The sequence below is a fragment of the Pan paniscus genome, chromosome Y (assembly GCF_029289425.2).
Source record: "Pan paniscus chromosome Y, NHGRI_mPanPan1-v2.0_pri, whole genome shotgun sequence".
Lineage (NCBI taxonomy): Eukaryota > Metazoa > Chordata > Mammalia > Primates > Hominidae > Pan > Pan paniscus.
In genome coordinates, this window is record NC_073273.2 from 46,494,321 (window position 1) to 46,518,422 (window position 24,102).

Consider the following 24,102-nt stretch of genomic DNA (forward strand, 5'->3'; position numbering starts at 1 on the left):
TGAGGCAGGAGCATCGCTTGAACCCGGGAGGCGGAGGTGGCAGTGAGCCCAGACTGCGCCACTGCACTCCAGCCTGGGCGACAAAGCAAGTCTCTGTCTCAAAAATAAAAAAACAAAGAAATAAAAGAACTGGGGGAACGCAGAAGATGGAGTAGGGGAGAAAGAAAAGCTGGAACCACCTACATCTGCAAAAACTTGAAAACTCTCTGGATCTCTCCCTGGCTTTTACGCTTCCCAACCAGAAACAGCTCAGGTACCAAACTGATATGTTGGCACCACCGTGCCCTCTTTTATCCCCTTCAGAAACACAACCACACTCCCAGCGCGCCCAGGGCCATCTCTACACCCGTGATTTTTGCAAAGGGCCCTCAGTGGCCAGGCGGCCAGCGCTGGGAGAAGAGGTAACGCCTTTTCCACGTTGGACGCTGACGGGGGTCAAGAGTGCACGGCTATTTTTTTTAATCTATAATATTTATAATATTGCACTTCACTCCATGTCAGTAAAGTTAATGCTGCATATCACTATGACACCTTGCAACCACGCGTCCGTCTCTTGTGCAAGTCTTTTGCGTCTGAATCCTGTAACACAGCAAAAAAATAATAATAATAATAACCAATCCAAAACAAAACCAGACCCAATTTGGGAATCAAACACTGGAAAAGTTATAAAGTCGGTCCTCATTCAGGTCCCCGGAACGTGGGAGTCGCAACGTGGGAGGTTCGGGTCTCCCTCCCCTCCCTTTCCAAAGCCCCCCGTTCACGTCCTCAGCCTCGGCCAGAGAACTATTTCCTTATTGCTGCCTGGGAGGCTCCCGGGGAGCGGTGGAGGAGAGCCCGGCCCCTGCCTCCTGGGATTCCGAAGTCCACATTCAAATCCACACCCGTTCCGCAGCCTCTTGGGATGAAGCAAGGAGCATGGTAGTAAAGAAAATCGTTGGCAACGAAGAAATGGCATTTTCATCGGAGACCAGCCCCGGGATCTTTGCAGTTTCAATAGACTCTAAGGAGCTTCCAAACGGGTGTAGTTAACCGCATGCATAGGGTATAGCAGAGGAAGACGCAGCCAGGCGGGGGTTTACCCTTCTCCAGGGTCCCAGGACGCACGGGCAGCCTTGGAGAGGCCCGGGCTGGACGCACGGCCGCTCACCCGCTCCGCCTTCTGCACCATCTCCGCGAGGGTCTGGCTGGGTCGTGCGTGGACGGTCCCGGGAGCCCCCCTCCTCAGGCCTCTTGCAGGAGCTCCCGGGGTGCCCGGAGCACGGTGGCCGCGGAAGGAGCTCCAGGCGGGGTTGAGTGCAGGACGCGCGGTGCAGGCGGGGTGCGCGGAGCCCGGGAGTCCGGGCGCGCGGGGGGCTGCGCAGCGGGTCAGAGCCCCAGGGCCTCCGCGTGCTTCCGCGCCTTGAGCCGCAGGTCGGCGATGCTGGAATTCTTGCTGTTGCTTTTGGCGGCGGCGGCGACCACGGCGGCGGCCGAGGCGGACTCGGCCAGCGACGCGATGGGCAGCCCGAAGGGCGGCGGGGGGAACATCAGGTAGGGTGCGTGCGCCGCCAGGTGCGGGTGCAGGTGCGGGTGCGCGTGGGCCACGCCTTCCAGCTGCAGCTGAGCCTGGACCTGCAGGAGCGGACCCGGCGGGGTGAGGGCGCAGGATGGGGACTGGGGGGCCTGCTCCGCCCCGCGCCCCCGGAAACCCCCAACGTGCCTCTTCTCCCCTAGGGAGCGTCGCCCCTTCTCCAGCCCTGGAGACCACCCCACACCCGACTTTCCTCCTTCCCCCGGCCCAGAATTGGCGCTGCCACTGGATGCATCCGCGGGAGCCCGGCCAGGGGAATCCGAACAGCTCCCTGCAAAGCGCATGGGAGGGGGGTCCACAAATGGAATGCCCTCGGGGGAGCTCCAGATGCGCTCTCTTCGCAGGGATTCAGGGACTTCGGCTCACAACGTTCTCTCCCCCAACCAGCCCCCGTAACCTCTCCCGGGGACCCCAGGTCCCCAAGCCTCTCCTGGGACACCAGGTCCCCAAGCCTCTCCCGGGTCACCAGGTCCCCAAGCCTCTCCCCAGGACACCAGGTCCCCAAGCCTCTCCCCAGGACCCCAGGTCCCCAAGCCTCTCCTGGGACACCAGGTCCCCAAGCCTCTCCCGGGTCACCAGGTCCCCAAGCCTCTCCAAGGTCACCAGGTCCCCAAGCCTCTCCCGGGACACCAGGTCTCCAAGCCTCTCCCGGGACACCAAGTCCCCAAGCCTCTCCCGGGACACCAGGTCCCCAAGCCTCTCCCGGGACACCAGGTCCCCAAGGCTCTCCTGGGTCGCCAGGTCCCCAAGCCTCTCCAAGGTCACCAGGTCCCCAAGCCTCTCCCGGGACACCAAGTCCCCAAGCCTCTCCTGGGACACCAGGTCCCCAAGCCTCTCCTGGCTCACCAGATCTCCAAGCCTCTCCCAGGACACCAAGTCCCCAAGCCTCACCCGGGACACCAGGTCCCCAAGCCTCTCCCAGGACACCAGATCCCCAAGCCTCTCCCCAGGACACCAGGTGTCCAAGCCTCTTCCAGAGACACCAGGTCCCCAAGCCTCTCCTGGGACACCAGATCCCCAAGGCTCTCTCAGGACACCAGGTCCCCAAGCCTCTCCAAGGTCACCAGGTCCCCAAGCCTCTCCCAGGATACCAGGTCCCCAAGCCTCTCCAAGGTCACCAGGTCCCCAAGCCTCTCCCAGGATACCAGGTCCCCAAGGCCCTCCCGGGTCACCAGGTGTCCAAGCCTCTTCCAGAGACACCAGGTCCCCAAGGCTCTCCCAGAACACCAGGTCTCCCAGCCTCTCCAAGGTCACCAGGTCCCCAAGCCTCTCCAGGGACACCAGGTCCCCAAGCCTCTCCCGGGACAACAGATCTCCAAGCCTCTCCCAGGACACCAGGTCCCAAAGCCTCTCCCAGGACACCAGGTGTCCAAGCCTCTTCCAGAGACACCAGGTCCCCAAGCCTCTCCCGGGTCACCAGATCCCCAAGGCTCTCCCGGGTCACCAGGTCCCCAAGCCTCTTCCAGAGACACCAGGTCCCCAAGGCTCTCCCAGGACAGCAGATCCCTAAGGCTCTCCCGGTTCACCAGGTCCCCAAGCCTCTTCCAGAGACACCAGGTCTCCAAGGCTCTCCCGGAACACCAGGTCCCCAAGACTCTCCTGGGACACCAGGTCCCCAAGCCTCTCCCGGGGATACCAAGTCCCCAAGTTTTTCCCGGGGACACCAGGTCCCCAAGACTCCGGTGCGCAAAGCCAGGCAGGCCTTCGGGCTCCAACGGCCTAATTTCACTGGGTCCCGCAAGAGACGGTACAAGAAGTGGGCTCGTTCCCCCACCTCAAGGCCAGGTACCCAGGAGAGGAGAACCGCGGAGGGATGCGGACCCCTCTCCTTCGGGCCTGGGCCAGGGAGAGCTGGAGAGCTCGCAGCGACCAGCGCTCGGGGTCCATTTCTGAGTTGTTTACTTATGATTTATACGTTTATACTTTCCGCTCCCCACCGCCACCCCCCAAGCCCCTGCACCCTCAGCCAAACACGGGCCCAAATACAATCCCCAGCCTGTCCCCTTGGAATAAAACGGTGAAGAAGGGAGGCCACGCGTCCGCCCTGCCAGAGCACCACCCCCAAGCCCGTTCCGCCCGCGCATGCACTCCCGACCCCCAAATTAGGGACCGAAGAGGCAAGGGACACCGCAGCCGGGCGCTGCGCTGCGCGTTCAGGCAGGGCGCACGTGGGCTCTGCGCTCTCTCCTCCTGTGACCCTTCACCTCCTTCCACGCAGCTCCCCGCTTCCCCCCATCCCATCCCCGCCACTAAGCCAGGGCAGGGCGGGGGCGCCCTTGGGAAGCTTGGGCTCCGCAACCGAACCCCGACTCCCTGGAAGCCCCAAATCCACGCTGGGCACCCAAGCGCTGCTCACTCCAAAGTAAGTGGGGAGCTGAGTAGGGTGTCTCCAGCTCAGAGGTGCAGAGCCCAAGCCAGGGGCCAGGGGCCAGGCAGACGCCCCAGGCCCTCGGGCACTCGGGGGTGGTGGTGAAAAGGGAATGAGTGTCTGTCCCATCTCTGATATCCAGGCACAGGCATCTGCGCCCTTCTTAACCAGGCAGCAAGCCAGGTGGGGGTGCCTGACTGTGTGGGCTTTTCACCCCTCTGGTTTTTGTCAGATTTCTGTTTGGGCTTGTGTGTGTTCACCTTCCCAAAAGTGGAGTTTTACAGCCTGATTTTTTTTTTTTTTTTTGAGATGGAGTCTTGGAGTCTCACTCTGTCACCCAGAGTGGAGTGCAGTGGCGTGATGTTGGCTCACCGCAACCTCCACCTCCCAGGTTCAAGTGATTCTCCCTCCCAAGTACCTGGGATCACAGGTGTGCACCACCACGCCCGGCTAAGCTTTGTGTTTTCAGTAGAGACAGGTTTTCACCGTGTTGGCCAGGCTGGTCTCGAACTCCTGACCTCAGGTGATCCACCCTCTTCAGCCTCCCAAAGTGCTGGGATGACAGGTGTGAGCCACCCCGCCTGGCCCAGCCTGATTTCATAGGTGCCAAGGTGCCTGTAAATGCTTCCTTAGAAAAGAGGCTTTTTTTGTGAGGGCCAGCTGAGAAGTCTGCAGGGGCAGGGAGGGACTAGGAGTGTCAGGATGCGACAGCAAATAGGGGAAAGGGGAGGGGAGCAGCAGGTCCCTAGGGATCTTCAGAGGAAGAAAAAGCGAGCTACCTGTTGGAAAGGCATCCGTAAGGCTCCCATGTTGACATAGGGTGCCACTCGGCAGGCGTCTAGGTGGTTGGCTGTGCCCAAGATGACGCCTGTGTCGAAAGGGAGCAGGTGTCAGTGTGGTGGTCCTGGGTGTAGCCAGCACCTCGTCGCCCCCCATCCCTCCTGGAGCAGGATCCCCCAGCTTCAGGTCCCCCCAGTCCCGACACCCACCTTTATGCATCTGATTCTCTTGTTTGCGGCACTTGGCTCTCCGGTTCTGGAACCAAACCTTGGGGAGAAGCAGAGAGAGATGTGAAGAGCCCTGTGAACCCAGCCCAGCCTCCCCAGGGAGCATCCTTCCCATGAGGATGAACCAAGCACTTTGCACCTCTGGGAGCCGGGAGGTGACTGATGGTGGGCTCCCAGACACTTACCGCCCCTCTGTCTCCAGCCCTGCATCACTGACTACCTAGTACTGGAAATTGGGGTTTTTTTGGGTTTTTTTTTTGTTTTGTTGTGGTGGTGGTGGTGGTTCTGAAATCAAGTCTCGCTCTGTTGCCCATGCTGGAGTACAGTGGCACTATCTCGGCTCACTGCAACCTCCACCTCCCAGGTTCAAGCCATTCTCCTGCCTCAGCCTCCCGAGTAGCTGGGATTACAGGTGCCCACCACCACGCCCGGCTAATTTTGTATTTTAGTAGAGACGCAGTTTCACCATGTTGGCCAGGCTGGTCTCTTGTTTTTTGTTTTTGCTTTCTTTAGTTTTTGAGATGGAGTCTTGCTCTCTGGTCCAAGCTGGACTGCAGTGGCACTATCTCGCCTCCCTGCAACCTCCACCTCCCAGATTCAAGCAATTCTCCAGCCTCAGCTTCCCGAGTAGCTGGGATTACAGGCGCACACCACCACGCCCAGCTAACGTTTGTATTTTTAGTAGAGACGGGGTTTCACCATGTTGGCCAGGCTGGTCTCGAACTCCTGACCTCAAGCAATCCACCCTCCTGGGCCCCCCAAAGTGCTGGGATTAGAGGCGTGAGCCACTGCACCTGGCCTAGAACTGGAAATTGGGTTTTCTTTTTGATATTTGTTTTGTTTTTGTTTTATTTTGTTTTTGAGACAGAGTCTTGCTCTCTCATCCCGGCTGGAGTGCAGTGGCGTGATCTCACCTCACTGCAACCTCCACCTCCCAGGTTCAAGCGATTCTCCTGCCTCAGCCTCCCGAGTAGCTGGGATTACAGGTGCTCACCACCACGCCTGGCTAATTTTCATATTTTAGTAGAGACGGGGTTTCACCATGTTGGCCAGGCTGGTCTCGAACTCCTGACCTCAGGTGATCCACTCGCCTGGGCCTTCCAAAGTGCTGGGATTAGAGGTGTGAGCCACCATGCCTGGCCTTACAGCTTGGTTTTACACTTTTTTTCTTTTTTTTGAGATGTCGTCTTGCTCTGTCGCCCAGGCTAGAGTGCAGTGGTGTGATCTTGGCTCACTGCAACCTCCACCTCCCAGGTTCAAGCGATTCTCCTGCCTCAGCCTCCCGAGTAGCTGGGATTACAGGTGCTCACCACCATGCCTGGCTAATTTTCGTATTTTAGTAGAGACGGGGTTTCACCATGTTGGCCAGGCTGGTCTCAAACTCCTGACCTCAAGCGATCCACCCTCCTGGGCCTCCCAAAGTAGTGGGATTAGAGGTGTGAGCCACCGCACCTGACCTAGAAGTAGAAATTGTTAAATCCTCCGTGCCCTGCCTAAGTGAGACCTGTGCGTTACCACTGATGAATTTAAGGTGAAAAAGTGAGTTCCGAGACAGTGGAAGTGGACTGTCGAACTTTCCAGCGTTCTGTGTGGGTGCCCCGCCCCCCAACTCCTGTAGACCCTGTAGGAGAACCGAAGTTTCCACCTTCAGACTTTAGCCACAAACGGAGAGGGCGAGCTGATGGCTAAAGAGTTCCAAATCCAGCCCCTTCTCCAATCTAGCTCTTGACACACCAAGCCCAGAAAATGTCTTTGCCCTTCTCGGCCTCCTCCTCGGAAGCCCTGGGGAGCTGAAGGCGTCCCATTCATATTACCAAGGGTCCCCATACATGAAAGGGTCCCATTCATGACCAAGGGTCATGAGGACGCCCAAGGATAGCAGGCTTTGTGGTGGGGGCATTCTGCCCCTCTGAGGACTTCTGAGTCTTGGGGTAAACTATCAAGAAGTTGAGTGCAATAGCGCAGGGGACCCTCAGGAGGCTGGAGAAATTCACACAGGCCTCATGTGAAGATTTGCATGCAAATTCCACCCCCTCTCACCTCCTACAAGCCTCCTCCGCTCTCCCAGTATTGACAATCCCCTCCTCCACAGACAGACCAGCTGGAGAGTGCAGGCGGTTTAGCCTATGCCTGGTAATCTGGACACCCCCCCTCCTCTCCCCCACCACCACCTCCCTGACAGTCTTAGTCGCTTAATTCCTCCTAACAGCTTTTCTGTGGCAGAAAAGCTGCACCCTGACCCACAAGGCAGTCACTGCCCAAGAGAAATGATGCGTCCAGAGACAGGCGTTCTCAGCCAAGGCGGTGAGTGAACCAGTCACTCCGGCTGTTGTGGGCAAAACACGTGCTGGGTCCCTCGGCCCACAGCCACCCTTACGCACTGTGCATGGCCCGGGGCCGGTGCCCCTATGAAGGGAACCTCAGAAAACCCTCAGTGTTTGGGAGCAGCCAGGAGTCTACACAACGCAACGTGAACTTGCTCCTGAACCCAACACCGAGCTTCCAGCCCAGCTTTCGGAAGTGGCTTTTCATTTCCAAAGTGGGTCCTGCCGGGCTGCAGTGCGCCTGGAGAACCTGATCCTGTTTCCCAGCAAAGTCATTCTCCCTCACACCCCTGCCAAAAAGGCCCCTGCCTGGTGCTGACATCGAAATTCACCGATAATTTCCAAAGCTGGCGCCTTCCGACCTCCACCTCCACTGACCATCCAGGTGACCCACCACTGTGCCTCTCCATGCCCACCTGGACTCTCCGCCTGTCTCCTCCAGGGCCCAGAAAGCGAGCCAGCCACCCAAAAGCCTCTGGAAGGGCATTTTTTCAAAAAAGAAAATCCTCCTGAAACGTGGAAAGCCTCATTCACTCTCCCTTCAACACGGGGAGAGGAAAAAGAAAATGATGAAGAATACAAGTGATGAATTAGCCGCTGCGTGAAGCGCTAATAAATCAGTCTTGGAGTGATTCACGATCCATTCCAATTAGGCCCGAATATGGTAAGTGAAGTGTGTGACACTGGTTAAGACAGTTATTTCTTCATTAAACAGCACTCCCCGCTTTCTTTCCCAAATGCCGTAATGCGATTTCCTTTTGATTTCCATTACAGACAGTGAATAATGACATTTAATTTAGCTCTGCGCCATAAACCCAAAGATATTTGTTGTAATTAAATTACCGCCTGCCCCTCACCGTGCTCTCATAACTTTCGATTAGAAGCCTGACAGCTGGGTGATACGACTTTGCAGGGCCACGCTAAAAATAAAAGGTTAATCAGCAACAGCTTCTATCGGATGCTCAATTTATTTACAGCAAATTTCCACAGTAAATTGAAACTCTATCCGGTCACAGCACGGGACGGGCTGTACTGAAACGCACATGACCCAAGAATTCACAGAGAGATGGGATTCAAATATGGTTCCTTTTCTGTCCCTGCTCGTCCCCGTCCCCTCAACGCGGGACGTCGGGGTTTGAACTAATTGATTTTTATGACCCCTCAAAGCGCACTGGCCTTTATTATAGGATCCTTTTCCCCCCGCGGCGATGGAGAATTATGTCTTTTATTGCATTCCCATGTTTGTTTTTATTGTTATTTACCGTCGTTAAATTTTCAGGCGACCCCTGCAATCGATAACCCCCAGCTTGTCCCCGATTTGTCTTTATTTTAGGGCGTTCTCGGGGTCCGCACACACCCCACAACCAATTTTCTGCAGCTGAACTAACGTGCTCTCGTCGGTAATAGACTACGGAAACAAATAGTGTGGAATTAAATTACAAGTAATTTATTTTTATAGAAACAGTACATCAAGGGCTGGGATATATTGCAGATCCCAGGCACACAGACACCAGGAGATGACACATAAACTCGATGTCCCCTGTAGCGAAACTTTAATCTTTTCATTAATTTGTACGGGGCAGCCCAATCCATCTTCTGCCAGAGGGGTGGACAGCGAGGAAACCCCTGTCTGATGCAGCTTCCTTCCCTCACTGAGGCCACAGACGCCCTAAGGAGGGACACAGTCCTTCCTCCAAGTCACCAGAGCCTCTCTCCCTCCTGGGCTGTATCGCTTTGGGGAGCACAGCCCTCGGTAAAGATGCCTGGGGAGGGTTGATTTAATCCGAACGATCTTAGGGAGGCCTTTTAAAATGCAGCCACATGGGAAGACGGAAGACAATCAGGAGCCAAAAAAAAAATATATATATATATATATATACACTTTTTAAATGAAAGAGCTTGTAAAACCCTCTCCATCAAACGCATCTGTATCCTCATCTCCCAAGCAACATCGATGGAAAAGTTGTGTTTGAATGTGTTGACTCAATCACCCATCCCACAGGAACTGAAGGGAATCAGAGCCAAAATATATATATTTTTAATATGTATATATATGTTTATATTTTTTTTATATGTATATATATGTTTATATATATTTTTATATGTATATATATGTTTATATATATTTCTTTATATGTATCTATGTTTATATATATTTTTATATGTTTATATGTTTTTATATATTTATATATATACACTATGTTTGTATATATTTATATATGTTTATATATGTTTATATATTTATATCTTTATACATTTATATATTTATATATGTTTATATATATTTACATATATTTTATATATGTTTATATATATTTACATATATTTTATATATGTTAATATATTTATATATTTATATATTATATATGTTTATATATATTTATGTTTATATATTATATATCTTTATATATTTATACATTATATATGTGTTTATATATATTTATATATTTTATATATGTTTATATATATTTATATATTATATATGTGTTTATATATATTTATACATTATATGTGTTTATATATTTATATATTATATGTTTATATATATTTATACATTATATATGTGTTTATATATTTATATATTATATATGTTTATATATATTTATATACTATATATGTGTTTATATATTTATATATTTATATAGATTATATATATTTACATACATTTATGTGTGTTTATATATTTATATATATTTTTATATATATACACACATATAATGAAAGATGTAACACACTTTGCATCAAATGCATCTGTATCTTCCTCTCCTCAGCAAAATCCAGGGAAAGCTGTGTTTGAATGTGTTGACCTCATAACCAGTCCTACGGGAACGGGCTTTCAATGCGTCTCTTTGCTTTGAACGCCCTTTGCTTTGTCACGGTTCTCTCTCTGGTCGGCAGTCTTAATTTCATTTATTTTTGACGGGGTCCCCAGGGTCCGGGGATCCTGACCGTCTCTCTCTCTCTCTCTCCCTCCCCCCACTTCTGCCCTGCCCAGAACCAGGAGAAAGGACTGGAGGAGTTGACCTTCCAGGGGAGCTGAACTGTCAGGCAGGGGCTGGAAGAAGCCATTTGGAGGCTCTCCCAGCAGCACCCCTGAAATAAACTCATACCTTTAAGTGAATGTTTAGAATATGCGGAGGAAGGCTCTGCCCGCCCGTCCCTCTGCGCACACCCAAGGCCCCTCCGCCCCCCAGTGCCTGCTCTGATGGGGCACCGGGAATTCGCGCGCTCCTCGGGGAGCCCCCGTGCCCCGCTAATGGTCTCTGCTCATCCAGATGCCCAACGTGCTCCTGCGCTCCCCACAGCCGGAGGGAGGAGGGGGTGGTTTGTACCAGAGGACAAGGCTGGAGAGGGGAGGAGGGACACAGAAACGGTGGGTGAAAAAAGGGAGGAAAGAGAAGACCCTGTTTCTCTCCACCTAGGGACAGAGGACACCCCTCTCCTTTCATCCTAAGGAAACCTTTTCAATGCAGCCACACGGGAAGACGGAGGGGAATCAGGGGCCAAAAGATACATTTTTTTAAATGAAAAATCTTGTAAAACACTCTGGATCAAACGCATCTGTAGCTTCATCTCCCAAGTATAATCCAGGGAAAGTTTTGTTTGCATGTGTTGCCCCCTATCACCAATCCCACGGGAACCGAAGGCAGTCAGGGGCCAATATATGGGTTCACCGGGTGTGTTTGCACCAAGGACGAACAAATATCTATAATATATACAATATACCTATCTGTATAACATATATATTTATTTGTTATTTGTATAACATATATATGTATATATATATATATTTGTTTGCTGTTGGTGAAAAACAAACGCAATGAACCCATCCTACAGGCCTCAGGCGTCTCCAAAAGTCCAGGAACCCCAGCCCGTCCCTCACCCAACCTCCCCGCGCTCCGGGAAGGGGACGGCGGCGGCCCGGGCGCAGGTGGCTGTACTCGTGCTGTGCGCTCCCGAGGACCAGGCGATGGCTCCGGGCCCCCCGCCCCCGCCGGGTTCCTACCTGCACGCGCGCCTCGGAGAGCCCCAGGCGCTGGCTGAGCTCCTCGCGCATGAAGGCGTCGGGGTAATGGGTCTCGTCGAAGAGTCGCTCGAGCTCGTTCAGCTGCTCCAGCGTGAAGTTGGTGCGGCTGCGCCTCTGTTTCAGCTTGGTCTGCCCGTCCTCGTCCTCCGACTTCACGTCCTCGCGCTTCTCTTTGCATTCATAAATCCCTGCGTGGGGAGCGGAGGGCACAGGGCTGAGGCCGGGGAGGTTTTGCGCAACGTGGCGAACCCCTTCGTGCATCCCGCGGTGGAAAGGGGGCCCTCGAAAACCAATGCGCTTTGACGCAAAAACTGCGTGGGGTCCATCAGGCAAAAGCCGAGGAGGATACTCGCTGCTTTCCCAAAAACCTGGGCTTAGCACGAGCGTTGTTTTCTTGGCCTCATCTCAGAATCGTTTCCTCAATTATCCACTTCACCTCTGTTGACATAACCTAACCTTTTTTCCTTTTCTTTTTTTTTTTTTTTTAAGGAGAGTGGGGTGTCAAATCCTATTTTTAAGGGAAAGAATTTGAGGAAGAGCTGCCAACTGTGGGATCCCCGGCGGGACGCCCGGGAAGGACACGGGGAGGGCCCGGGGCGGGTTGCAGATTCTAGGCCTACGGAGAGGCGCTATCCCCACCGCTGCAGCGCAGGAGGGCTGGGGGTCCCTCCGGGATCTGGCGGAGCTAGGAGCCCCTACCCGAAGCCTGTTTCTCAGCAGATCAGCAGAACGGCGTCTGAGTACCTGAATGCGCCACCGCGCCTGGGGGTGGTGAACCGTGTGCGCAGAAATCTCTCCTTCCCACTTTTTCACACGCGGTCGGGCACCTACCCCACCAGGGTGTGCCAAAAATGGCACTTTCTCATCTCCAGTAGTGGTGACCTGTCTGTATTTGCTGGGGGAGTCAGAAGGGCAGAAAACTCAGCCCTCAAGCGTTTCCAGGTGAAAAACCTTTTCTTCCTCATTTTAGACATCCAGCCTCTGACCAAGCTCAGGGGTTTAAGTAAAAGGTGTCTCCCTCGCGCCCCTTCAACCCAAGGCTGGTGGAAGTGGCATCTCCAACGCCCCTCTGTTCCTATCTCGGGCCTGCTGAGCACAGATGAGAAGCACGCGATGCCCTAATGAGATGTCCCTTGCTGTCAAGGGTAAGGGGCTGACATTTGGAAGTTTAGTCTGGAAACAGTCTCAAAGGGGCACAGGCAAGGCCGCTGCAACCAAGAAGCTTGCAAAGCTGACAAATCCAAGGTATCTACAGGCAACGGGGTAAATACTAGCACCCTGTTCTGTCTTTCTTCCTTCCACGACCCACAGCACGGCCCTCCCACCCCACCCCGAGCTACATTCAGTGTGGACGCTTATTCCAACGTGGATTTCACATTCTCTTTCACCTCCTAAAAGACACGTGCCTGCAAGAACACTCCATTCCTTCCCCCAAGTGAATCGTTTCCTGGAGACGACCCCAGCTCTCCGTCCTTCATTTCTCTAAGTCTGAACCCCAGGAATTGAGCCCAACTGACAAACTGGTGTTCAAAGTCCTCAAACACCCGCAGGCTTTGCAAAACCCACGGGCTCCCAGGCTCGGCGGGGACACGCCGTTCCCAAAAACTCCAGGCTTCCACGGTAACCTCAGAGTCTCCCCTGCCCTCCAACCTCTATTTAACTTGGATCTGATGAATAAATAGTAGCCTGGGTGGCAGTCCTGGCCCGGGGGTCTTTCTGCACCCAGCCAAGGGGAAAATGTAACGGGGACTCTCTGTCTCCTCTCCTGTGGCCCTGGGTCTTTGGCCTGGTCTTTATTTTCCTCTCACTTTCGAAAGGTCTGGAGGACACTTTGCTCTCCCGGGTCCATGTCCAGGGGGAGAAGAGAGAGTTCAGAGGAGCAAAACAGTGTCTGCGAAGGACAACCAAAAAGCAACCCCACAGAACCGGCCGCCGGGCGCTGCGAACCCTCTTAAATTACACGCAGGCCCTCAAGCGGCTCCCAGCCTGGCGTCCAGGAAGGCAAACTCTCTGGGTATGAATTACAGTGCCGGGTGCCCGCAGCAGTGGGTAGGGAGTAACTCCTCTGACGGTCAAAGGCAGGCTGGGCTCCTGCCTCTTCGACGGTCAGAAACCGGGCACTGCTTTGTAAACCGTAGCCAGCTTTCTGCTTGGACAAAGTCAGGGCCTTGGGAAGCTGCCTGGTGCCTCCTACGAATACAAGGGCTATTTCCCGGGGCCACTCCACACCCCGAACGCAGGGCCCCGGAGAGCACGTAGCCCCAGAGTCTTAGGAAGAATTACCTTTGGGGAATTCACCCTCGCACCTCAACTCTGGGAATCAGCAAAAGCCGAGGCTAGATTCTCTGCCTCTTTGTAATGAAAACATAACAGGCGTCCATAGCCGTCTCCAGCTGTGCCCCGACACAGCCAGCCCATTTTATTCTTAAGATGTATGCCGCCCAGTTGTCGTGTGTGCACAGAGATCCCCGGGTCCAGCCCCTCTCTCTGAGCCTCTTACTCCCCGATTTCCACCACGGGACGACCCACCACTGAGGTCTCAGGAGGAAGGGCCAGAGGGGAGCTTCCCCGGGCCGCGCACAACCGGCTGCGCTCTGACAACCTTGAGTTAGGACGCGCCCGGGAAGCCACCAGCTTCCCCGGGGCCCCTCGCGCCCCATCCAGATCCCGGCCACCTGCGGGCAACGGGAGTAGTTTTTATGGACCCAACAGCTTTCGCCAAGATCAAGCCTCGAGGTTCAAAGGAAAAAAATAAAATAATAATGAAGTGTTCCTTAAAGGAAACAGAACCGAGCTGACCCGGGGCCTTCCCGTCTCCTACCACGCAGCCTCGAGTCTTCCCGTGATCTCGGGGGGGCCCGGCAGGCGCTGAGCGCTGGGAAGGCGCGTGGAGACGGCTCCTCTGTGCGTCTGGGTGACCGTAAATACAAGGCAGACAGACAGAGACAGAAACACACATCCTAAGCCATCAAGACCCAGGCCGGGCGCGCTGCCTCACGCCTGTCATCCCAGCACTTTGGGAGGCCGAGGCGGGTGGATCACCTGAGGTCAGGAGTTCGAGACCAGCCTGGCCAACGTGGTGAATCCCCGTCTCTACTAAAAATACAAAAATTAGCCGGGTGTGGTGGTGAGCACCTGTAATCCCAGCTACTGGGGAGGCTGAGGCAAGAGAATCGCTTGAACCCGGGAGGTGGAGGTTGCAGTGAGCCGAGATCGCACCATTGCACTCCAGCCTGGGAGACAGAGCGAGACTCTGTCTCAAACAAACAAACAAAAAAAGGAAAGGAAAGAAAAAGAAAATGAAAAAGATATCTCAGGCCCTACGGCTTCAGGCACAGCCACGCGGATCCACCCCAGCACGGGACCTTCCCGTGTCGGTGCCCACGAGCGCGGCCCCCGCTGCGACCCTCCCTGGGTCCCCCCGCACCCCCCTACCCACCACCCGCGTCTCTGGTCGGGTCCACTCCTGCCTTCCTTCCTTTCTTAGGCAAAGCCTGACGGCCTGGGCCTTACCCTGGCGAGCCGGGCGCTGCAAATGTGCAGAGCGAGGGGCGCGCGGGGCCGACTCCGTGGCGAGGAGGCGCCGAACCCCAGGAGGGCCCCCCTGGAGCCGGCGCGCAAACGAACTTACCTTCTGCCACTCTCGCGGTGCCGAATTCTTTCAGTTTCTCCTTGTCATTGTCTACGTGGTCCTTGAACAAATGCACCGGGCAGTGGCCGCCGCCCTCCGTGATGTCCTGGAGGCTGGAATCCGACGTCCCCAGCTCCCGGGAGCGCGCCAGTCCGCTCTCCAAAACTTCCCGGTACGTAATGGAATCCTTCTTACCTCCGCCGCCTCCGCCTCCGCCGTTACCGTCCTTGCTTTTCTGGTCAAAAGACTTGGATACAAAAGCCGTGAGCTCTTCCATGGCTGGGGCCGGGGCTGGCGAGGAGCCGGGGCTGGTGGATGCGCGCGTCTCCCCGCGCGGAGAGGACGGCCCGTGCGCGCGGGTGGATCACCAGCGCTGTTATTTACGCCTTTCCATTGGAAATCTCACTATTTATACGCGGCGACCTCGCCCAGCCCCCCATGCGCTGCCTGTCTGGTGCAATTACTGGTCTCCGGGCTCCGCGGCGGACGCACGCAGAGACGCTGTGTCTCCCCCACCCCCCAGGCCGGCAATTGGCTTTCTTCTCATTTCATCACTGTTTGGCGTCCGTACACCTTGGTGCGAAGAGGGAAAGATCCCATTTTTGGAAGGGAGAGCGCGCGCGCAGGAGGGGGGCGCAGGCGCCCGAGCCCCCCACACAGGTTACCCGCGTTCTCTCCGTGGCCGGAGGAAAAGCAAACTCCAGTTTTCCTGCAGAGAGAGACAGAGAGACAACGAGTTCACGGCTGGAGAGAGGAGGGTCCCAGCTGTCCGGCCGCCCTCGCTCCCGGGAGGAGCGCAGAGCCCGGCGCCTGGATCTTTCCAGGAAGCGCCCGGGTCACGCCAGGGTTGAGATGGCGAGGGGGGGACCCGGGCGCCCCGGGGACGCACGATCTTGGGAGAAGATGAGCTCCAAGTTGGTGGCGGCGCGCCCTTGCATGGAGAGTTGGTGAGATGGAACGCGGCTGGAGAATCCCCGAAAGTGAGAAGAAGGGGCCGGGTGTCCCCAAACCTGGACTCGGGAGCTTGGGAGGCGGCGGCGGCGGAGGCCGAGGATCCCCGGGGCCGCCTCCCGGGTCTCCAGCGCCCGCAGAAAGAAGCCCAGGTCCCCGGGAGATCCGGTTCGTAAAGATCTATATTCTTTCTGCCCGCGCCAGACCCCGGCGGACCCCGGCGCGAGGCCTCCTCCCTTAGCGCCGCGCTGTCGCCCTGGCGTCTGGGGTATTTACTGGGGGGAAAAAAATACTTGTGTTTTTGGTTTTCACGGTGGGATGCTCCTGCTCGCTCCCTCCCGCCTCTCGCTATTGAATGTGCTTCAGGGGAAGCCGGTGCTCGCCATCGCGACCTGAAATTCGTTTTCCAAGTCCTGGAAACCAAACGCGTCACGGTTCCTGCCAAGGACCTTCTGCAAATAAAGTGGACTTTTTTCTCCCTTTCCCTCTTTTCTTTTTTCTTTTCTTTCTTTCTTTCTTTCTTTCTTTCTTCCTGTGTCTCTCTGTGTCTCTCCCTCTGTCCCTCCCTCTCTCTCCTTTCTTTCTTTCCTTTCTCTTCTTCTCTCTCTCTCTGTGTCTCTCCCTCTGTCCCTCCCTCTCTCTCTCTCTCTTTCCTTCTTTCTTTCTCTCTGTGTCTCTCCATCTGTCCCTCCCTCTCTCTCTCTCCTTTCTTTCTTTCCTTTCTCTTCTTCTCTCTCTCTCTGTGTCTCTCCCTCTGTCCCTCCCTCTCTCTCTCTTTCTTTCCTTCTTTCTTTCTCTCTGTGTCTCTCCCTCTGTCCCTCCCTCTCTCTCTCCTTTCTTTCTTTCCTTTCTCTTCTTCTCTCTCTCTCTGTGTCTCTCCCTCTGTCCCTCCCTCTCTCTCTCTCTCTTTCCTTCTTTCTTTCTCTCTGTGTCTCTCCCTCTGTCCCTCCCTCTCTCTCTCTCTTTCTTTCCTTCTTTCTTTCTCTCTGTGTCTCTCCCTCTGTCCCTCCCTCTCTCTCTCCTTTCTTTCTTTCCTTTCTCTTCTTCTCTCTCTCTCTGTGTCTCTCCCTCTGTCCCTCCCTCTCTCCCTCTCTCTCTCTTTCCTTCTTTCTTTCTCTCTGTGTCTCTCCATCTGTCCCTCCCTCTCTCTCTCTCTCCTTTCTTTCTTTCCTTTCTCTTCTTCTCTCTCTGTGTCTCTCCCTCTGTCCCTCCCTCTCTCTCTCTCTTTCTTTCCTTCTTTCTTTCTCTCTGTGTCTCTCCCTCTGTCCCTCCCTCTCTCTCTCTCTCCTTTCTTTCTTTCCTTTCTCTTCTTTCTCTCTCTCTCTCTGTGTCTCTCCCTCTGTCCCTCCCTCTCTCCTTCCTTCCTTCCTTTCTTCTTTCTTTTTCTTTCTCTCTGTCTCTCCCTCTGTCCCTCCCTCTCTCTCTTTCTTTCCTTCTTTCTTTGTTTCTTTCTTTCTCTCTCTGTGTGTCTCTCCCTCTGTCCCTCCCTCTGTCCCTCTCTCCTTCCTTTCTTTTCTTTCTATTTCCTTTCTTTCTTTCTGTGTCTCTGTGTGTCTCTCCCTCTGTCCCTCCCTCTCTCTCCTTCCTTTCTTTCTTTTCTTTCTTTCTTTCTTTCTCTCTTTCTTTCTTATTTCATTTCTTTCATTTTCTGTAAAATGCTCTCAATTTCGTTCTCCCATCGCGTTTGTAGCTGGGGAGTGTCCTGAGAGAGGTGTGATTTTTGGAGAGGTTCCCTTAACTGTTTTTTGAGGGAGATTCCGGGGACCGTCCAGCCTCGAAGGCGCCCAGGGTTGGTGCTCGGGAGCCGGGCCCTGGTGTCGTTCAGCGGAAAGAAAGTGGGACGTTTTCCAGGACCCCAGGGCGCAGGGAAGGGGCCCCCAGCAGCCTGGGTCAGGTTCAGGTTTGGGGGGTCAGGCGCTGAGGGGAAGGGGGAGGAGCTGAGGAGCCGGGGAAACTGCTGTCCTGTTCCCTGCCTGTTCCCTCCTTCCCTTGCTCTCTGCTTCTTCCTTCCTTGTCTCCCTTCCTTCTTTCCCTCCATCCCTCCCTCCTCCCTCCTTTTCCCTCCTCCTCCCTCCCTCCTTCCTTCCTCCCTATTCCCTCCCTCTCTTGTCTTTCTTCCTTCTCTACTGTCTCCTGCTTCTCCTTTCTCCCCTCTCTTCTTTTTTCCTTCCTCCCTTCTTTCCTTCCCTCCCTCCTCCCTCCCTCCCTCCCTTCCTTCCCTCCTTCCTTCCTCCCTCCCTCCCTTCCTCCATCCCTCCCTCCCTCCCTCCCTTCCTTCCCTCCTTCCTTCCTTCCTCCCTATTCCCTCCCTCTCTTGTCTTTCTTCCTTCTCTACTGTCTCCTGCTTCTCCTTTCTCCCCTCTCTTCTTTTTTCCTTCCTTCCTTCTTTCCTTCCTTCTTTCCTTCCCTCCCTCCTTCCTCCCTCCCTCCCTCCCTCCCTCCCTTCCTTCCCTCCTTCCTTCCTTCCTCCCTCCCTCCCTTCCTCCCTCCCTCCTTTCCTTCCTCCCTTCTGCACACTTCCCTCCCTAACCTTCTATCCTTCCCTCCCTCTTTCCCTCCCTCTTTCCTTCCCTCCCTCCCCGAGACCCCTGCCCCCAGGCCTGCTGTCTGCCCCTCTCTCTCTCCTTCCCACATCCTCTCTCCTTCGTCTTTCCCCCATCCCTCCTTCCTCTCTCTCTTTTCCTCCCTCCTTTCTCTCTTCCCCTGCCTCTCCCTCCTCCCCATCTCCCTCTTTCCTTCCTCTCTCTCTGCTTTCTTTCTTCCTCTCTTTCTCTCTCCCTCCCTCACTTCCTCAGTCTCTGCCTTTTTTTCCTGCCCCTCCTTCTCCCCCTCCATCTTCCTCCTTCCCTCTCTGCCTCCGCCTCCCTCCCCTTCTGTCTGCCTACCCCCTTTTCTGCCTCTCCCCTCCCTCCCCCTTCCCCTCCCAGGAGCCCAGCCCTGGCAGCCGGCGCCTCTCACCGTGTCCCGGGCCACTCTGCCCCATGCACACACCGGCTGATCCCAATAGTTCGGGCGCTGCCACCTCCCCAGACTTCAAAACCGAAGGCAAAGACGCCCTCGAAACTTAACAAACAGGTCTTTGTCACTGCGCCCTCCCATCAAAGCGGGGGCGGCCAGATATCACAGAGAATTACAAACAGCTCCATGTATCATGCAAAGGCGCCTCGCCGGGTCGTCGCTGTCGGGAAAAGCCCTGGGGAGAGGCCGGGAGGGTGGGCAGGGGCGCGGCTGTGGCACCAGGAGGCCCGGAGTCCCCTTCCTCCCATAACCCCACGGCGCATCTCCCTCCCCGGCGGGGCCTGGGGACCCAGGATGACAGCTGAGCTGTGAACTTGTGTGAGATGGCACAGCAGTGGGGGGACATGAGGGACGGTGGGTTGGGGGTGTGCGTAAGACACAGAAAGAGAGAGACAGGGAGAGGCAGAGAGAGAAAGGGAGAGACAGGGAGACGGAGAGAGAGAGACAGGGAGAGAGAGATGGAGAGATAGAGAAAGACAGACAGGGAGAGAGAGGGAGACAGAGAGAAAGGGAGAGACAGGGAGATGGAGAGAGAGAGACAGGGAGAGAGAGAGATGGAGAGAGATAGAGAAAGAGAGAGACAAGGAGAGACAGAGAGAAAGGGAGAGACAGAGGGACGGAGACAGAGAAAGAGACAGAGAGGGAAAGACGGAGAGAGATCGAGAGAGAGAAAGAGAGACACAGACAGGGAGAGACAGAGACATGGAGACAGAGAGAAAGAGAGACACAGACAGGGAGAGACAGGGAGAGACAGAGAGATGGAGACAGAGAGAAAGAGAGAGTCAAGGAGAGACAGAGAGAGATGGAGACAGAGAAAGAGACAGACAGGGAGAGACGGAGAGAGAGAGAAAGGGGAGACTGGCAGATGGAGAGAGAGAAACAGAGACACAGACAGGGAGAGAGAGGGAGAGACAGAGAGAGAGAAAGGGAGAGACAGAGAGATGGAAAGAGAGAAAGAGGCAGGGAGAGACAGAGAGAGATGGAGAGAGAGAAAGAGAGACACAGACAGGGAGAGAGAGGGAGAGACAGAGAGATGGAGAGAGAGAAAGAGAGAGACAGAGAAAGAGATGGAGACAGAGAAAGAGAGAGAGAGGGAGAGATAGAGAGAGAGAGAAAGGGAGAGACTGGGAGATGGGGAGAGAGAAAGAGAGACACAGACAGGGAGAGAGAGGGAGAGACAGAGAGAGAGAAAGGGAGAGACAGAGAGATGGAGAGAGAGAAACAGACAGGGAGAGACAGAGAGAGATGGAGAGAGAGAAAGAGAGACACAGACAGGGAGAGACAGAGAGATGGAGAGGGAGAGAGACAGGGAGAGACAGAGAAAGAGATGGAGACAGAGAAAGAGAGAGACAGGGAGAGATGGAGAGAGAGAGAAAGGGAGAGACTGGGAGATGGAGAGAGAGAAAGACACAGACAGGGAGAGAGAGGGAGAGAGAAAGGGAGAGACAGAGAGAGGGAGAGAGAAAAAGAGAGACAGAGATAGAGATACAGAGAGAGACAAAGGCAGAGAGACAGGGGACACAGAGACAAAGAGAGGCAGAGACACAGAGAGGGAGACAGGGAGGGGGGAGAGAAAGAGGGAGAGAGACAGAGACAGACAGAGAGAGAGATTCGGAGAAGGGTCTCTGGGTTAGAGCAACTTTCTGGGGTCCTCAGAGGCCGGGTAACTTTTCTGCTTCTAAAGGCCTCCCCATCTCTTCCTCTGCTGGGAAACTGGGTCCCCGGGGACTGCGCCGTAAACCTCTCACAGCTGCTCACTGTCTCCCTACCGAAAACCCTCCGTGCTCCCAGCTCAGCTGTCTTCTCCAACCCCAAGGACCAGGCTTTCCTGGGGGTCCCGTGAGGCCCAGGCCTTCCCTGACCTGAGGTTCCTTCTTGGGCTGCAATCTGGACCCCTTTGTCTAGTAGGAAACTCCGCTCTGCCAGGGTCTCCGAGCCTCCAGGAATGAGAATGGGGACACCAGTCAGGAGCTGTGGCTATTCAAGGCCCCTCAGCCTCCCTCGGAGAAAAAGCAAAGGCCCTTTTTCAACTGAAGCCCGAATTGTAATTCTCATTGCAGACAAGTGGGTTTGAAATCACGCACGTCCGACTCATGGCACACTTTCCGCCTTTCCAACACCCTGCTTTTCCTAAGAGTTTCTGGCTACGTGAAAGAGATCTCTTCTTTCTGTAAAACTCCAACTCTTTCTCTGCGATGACCACGGAGGCGGCCTCACCCCTCTCACCTAAAGCCCTTTCCCTTCTCTGACCAGAGCTTTTACATTCTCTCCCTGCCCTTCCCTTTAAAGACAGGCAGGAGACACCCAGCGTTTGAGTGCTTGATAACGTGTCAGAAACCCAGACGAGAGCTTTTTCTACCACACACGTTTTTCGTTGCAAATTCAAGACGCTGTCCGAGAGGCCGCAGCTCCAGTCTGCAGAGTGGGTGGACTTTATGAAATGTTTTGCATTGACGTTTTACAGCAGGCGGCTGCAGGCAGAAAGCAGTGTCTGCACCTCTCTTGGCCTGGGCTGTGTACAAGGGGGTGCTTGTTGGAGGTTTTATTGATGCTTCCCTGAGACAGGGAGAGAGAGAAAAAGAGAGAGAGAGGAGAGAGGGAAAGAGAGACAGAGATAGAGAGACAGAGAAAGACGGAGAAAAAGAGACACAGAGAGAGGAGAGAGAGAAAGAGAGACAGAGATAGACAGAGATACAGAGACAGAGAAAAAGAGAAAGGAGAGAAAGAGAGACAGAGATAGACAGAGATACAGACAGAAACAGAAAAAGAGAGAGAGAGGAGAGAAAGAGAGACAGAGGTAGAGACACAGAGAGAGACAGAGAAAAAGAGACAGAGGAGAGAGAGAAAGAGAGACAGATAGAGATACAGAGACAGAGAAAAAGAGAGAGACAGAGATAGAGATACAGACAGAGACAGAGAAAAAGAGAGAGAGGAGAGAGAGACAGAGGTAGAGACACAGAGAGAGACAGAGAAAAAGAGACAGAGAGGAGAGAGAGAAAGAGAGACACAGATAGAAAGAGAGACAGAGAAAGAGAAAAAGAGAGAGAGGAACGAAGACAGAGAGAAAGAGAGACAGAGATAGAGAAACAGACAGAGACAGACAAAAAGAGAGAGAGAGGAGAGAAAGAGAGACAGATAGAGATACAGACACAGAGAGAGAGAGAGATACAGACAGAGACAGACAAAAAGAGAGAGAGAGGAGAGAAAGAGAGACAGATAGAGATACAGACACAGAGAGAGAGAGAGAGATACAGACAGAGACAGACAAAAAGAGAGAGAGAGGAGAGAAAGAGAGACAGATAGAGATACAGACACAGAGAGAGAGAGAGAGAGAGATATAGACAGAGAAAGAGAGAGGAGAGAGAGAGAGACAGAGATAGACAGAGATACAGAGAGGGACAGAGAAACAGAGAGAGGAGAGAGGAGAGAGACAGAGACAGAGATACAGAGAGAGACAGAGAAACAGAGAGGAGAGAAAGAGAGACAGAGACAGAGATACAGAGAGAGACAGAGAAACAGAGAGAGGAGAGAAAGAGAGACAGAGACAGAGATACAGAGAGAGACAGAGAAACAGAGAGAGGAGAGAAAGAGAGACAGAGACAGACAGAGATACAGACAGAGACAGAGAAAAAGAGACAGAGAGGAGAGAGAGAAAGAGAGACAGAGATAGAAAGAGAGACAGAGAAAGACAGAGAAAAAGAGAGAGAGGAACGAAGACAGAGAGAAAGAGAGACAGAGATAGAGGTACAGACAGAGACAGAGAAAAAGAGAGAGGAGAGAGAGAAAGAGAGAGAGAGATAGAGATACAGACAGAGACAGACAAAAAGAGAGAGAGAGGAGAGAAAGAGAGACAGATAGAGATACAGACACAGAGAGAGAGAGAGAGAGATATAGACAGAGAAAGAGAGAGGAGAGAGAGAGAGACAGAGATAGACAGAGATACAGAGAGAGACAGAGAAACAGAGAGAGGAGAGAGGAGAGAGACAGAGACAGAGATACAGAGAGAGACAGAGAAACAGAGAGGAGAGAAAGAGAGACAGAGACAGAGATACAGAGAGAGACAGAGAAACAGAGAGAGGAGAGAAAGAGAGACAGAGACAGACAGAGATACAGACAGAGACAGAGAAAAAGAGACAGAGAGGAGAGAGAGAAAGAGAGACAGAGATAGAAAGAGAGACAGAGAAAGACAGAGAAAAAGAGAGAGAGGAACGAAGACAGAGAGAAAGAGAGACAGAGATAGAGGTACAGACAGAGACAGAGAAAAAGAGAGAGGAGAGAGAGAAAGAGAGACAGAGATAGAGATACAGAGAGAGACAGAGAAACAGAGAGAGGAGAGAGAGAGACAGACAGAGATACAGAGAGAGACAGAGAAAAATAGAGACAGAGAGACAGGGGACAGAGAGACAGACAGAGAGAGACAGCGAGAGAGAGAAGAGAGCACCACACCAAGCCGATGAGAAGAGACTTTTCACACGTCACCGTGTCTTGTCAGCATGTGGCCGCCTCCCTGTATGAAATGCCTTTTGCCGAGTGTCCCAAAAGAATCAGGTTTCAGAGAAGTTAGTGGATGGACAAAAACAATGACTGCGAATAAAAACGCAAAGGGGAAAGAGAGAAATGGCAGAGGGAAGAGGAGGAAAAGGAGTAGAAGGAGGAGGAGGAGAAGGAGGAGGAGGAGGAGGAGAAGGAGGAGGAGGAGGAGGAGAAGGAGGAGGAGGAGGAAGGAGGAGGAGGAGAAGGAGGAGGAGGAGAAGGAGGAGGAGGAGAAGGAGGAGGAGGAAGAAGGAGGAGGAGGAGGAGGAGGAGGGACAATGAAGGGGGAGGACGGGGGAAGGAAGAGGAAAGAAATGAAAGAGAAAGAAAAAAGAAAGAAGAAAGAAAGGGAAGGAGGGAGGGAGGAAGGAAGGGAGGGAGGGAAGGAGGGAAGGAGGGAAAGAAGGAAGGAAGGAACAGAGGGAGGAAAGGAAAGGAGGGAGGGAGAGAAGGAGGGAAGGAAGGAAAAAAGGAAAGAAGGGAGGGAAGGAGGGAAGGAAGGAAGGAGGGAAGGAAGGACAAAGCTTTCTGGAAAAGAAAAGGAAAGCTCCAAAACCAATCTTGGCAAGTGAAAGGAAGAAAGAAAAGAAAGAAAGAAAGAAGAAAGGGAAGGAGGGAGGAAGGAAGGGAGGGAAGGAGGGAGGGAAAGAAGGAAGGAAGGAAGGGAGAGAAG

The 24,102-nt window shown here is 53.7% G+C and overlaps 1 protein-coding gene across 1 annotated transcript; it reads right to left on the reverse strand.

Moving 5' to 3' along the window:
- Positions 1-1,365: 1,365 nt before the first annotated feature.
- LOC117977949 (short stature homeobox protein) lies at positions 1,366-15,636 on the reverse strand. Its single transcript, XM_055107102.3, has 5 exons — positions 14,928-15,636; positions 11,276-11,484; positions 4,928-4,985; positions 4,718-4,806; positions 1,366-1,611 (listed from the first exon to the last, which is right to left on the reverse strand). Exons 1-5 carry the CDS (start codon positions 15,202-15,204, stop codon positions 1,366-1,368), a joined length of 879 nt encoding a protein of 292 aa, XP_054963077.1. The 5' UTR covers positions 15,205-15,636.
- Between the last annotated feature and the right edge of the window lie 8,466 nt (positions 15,637-24,102).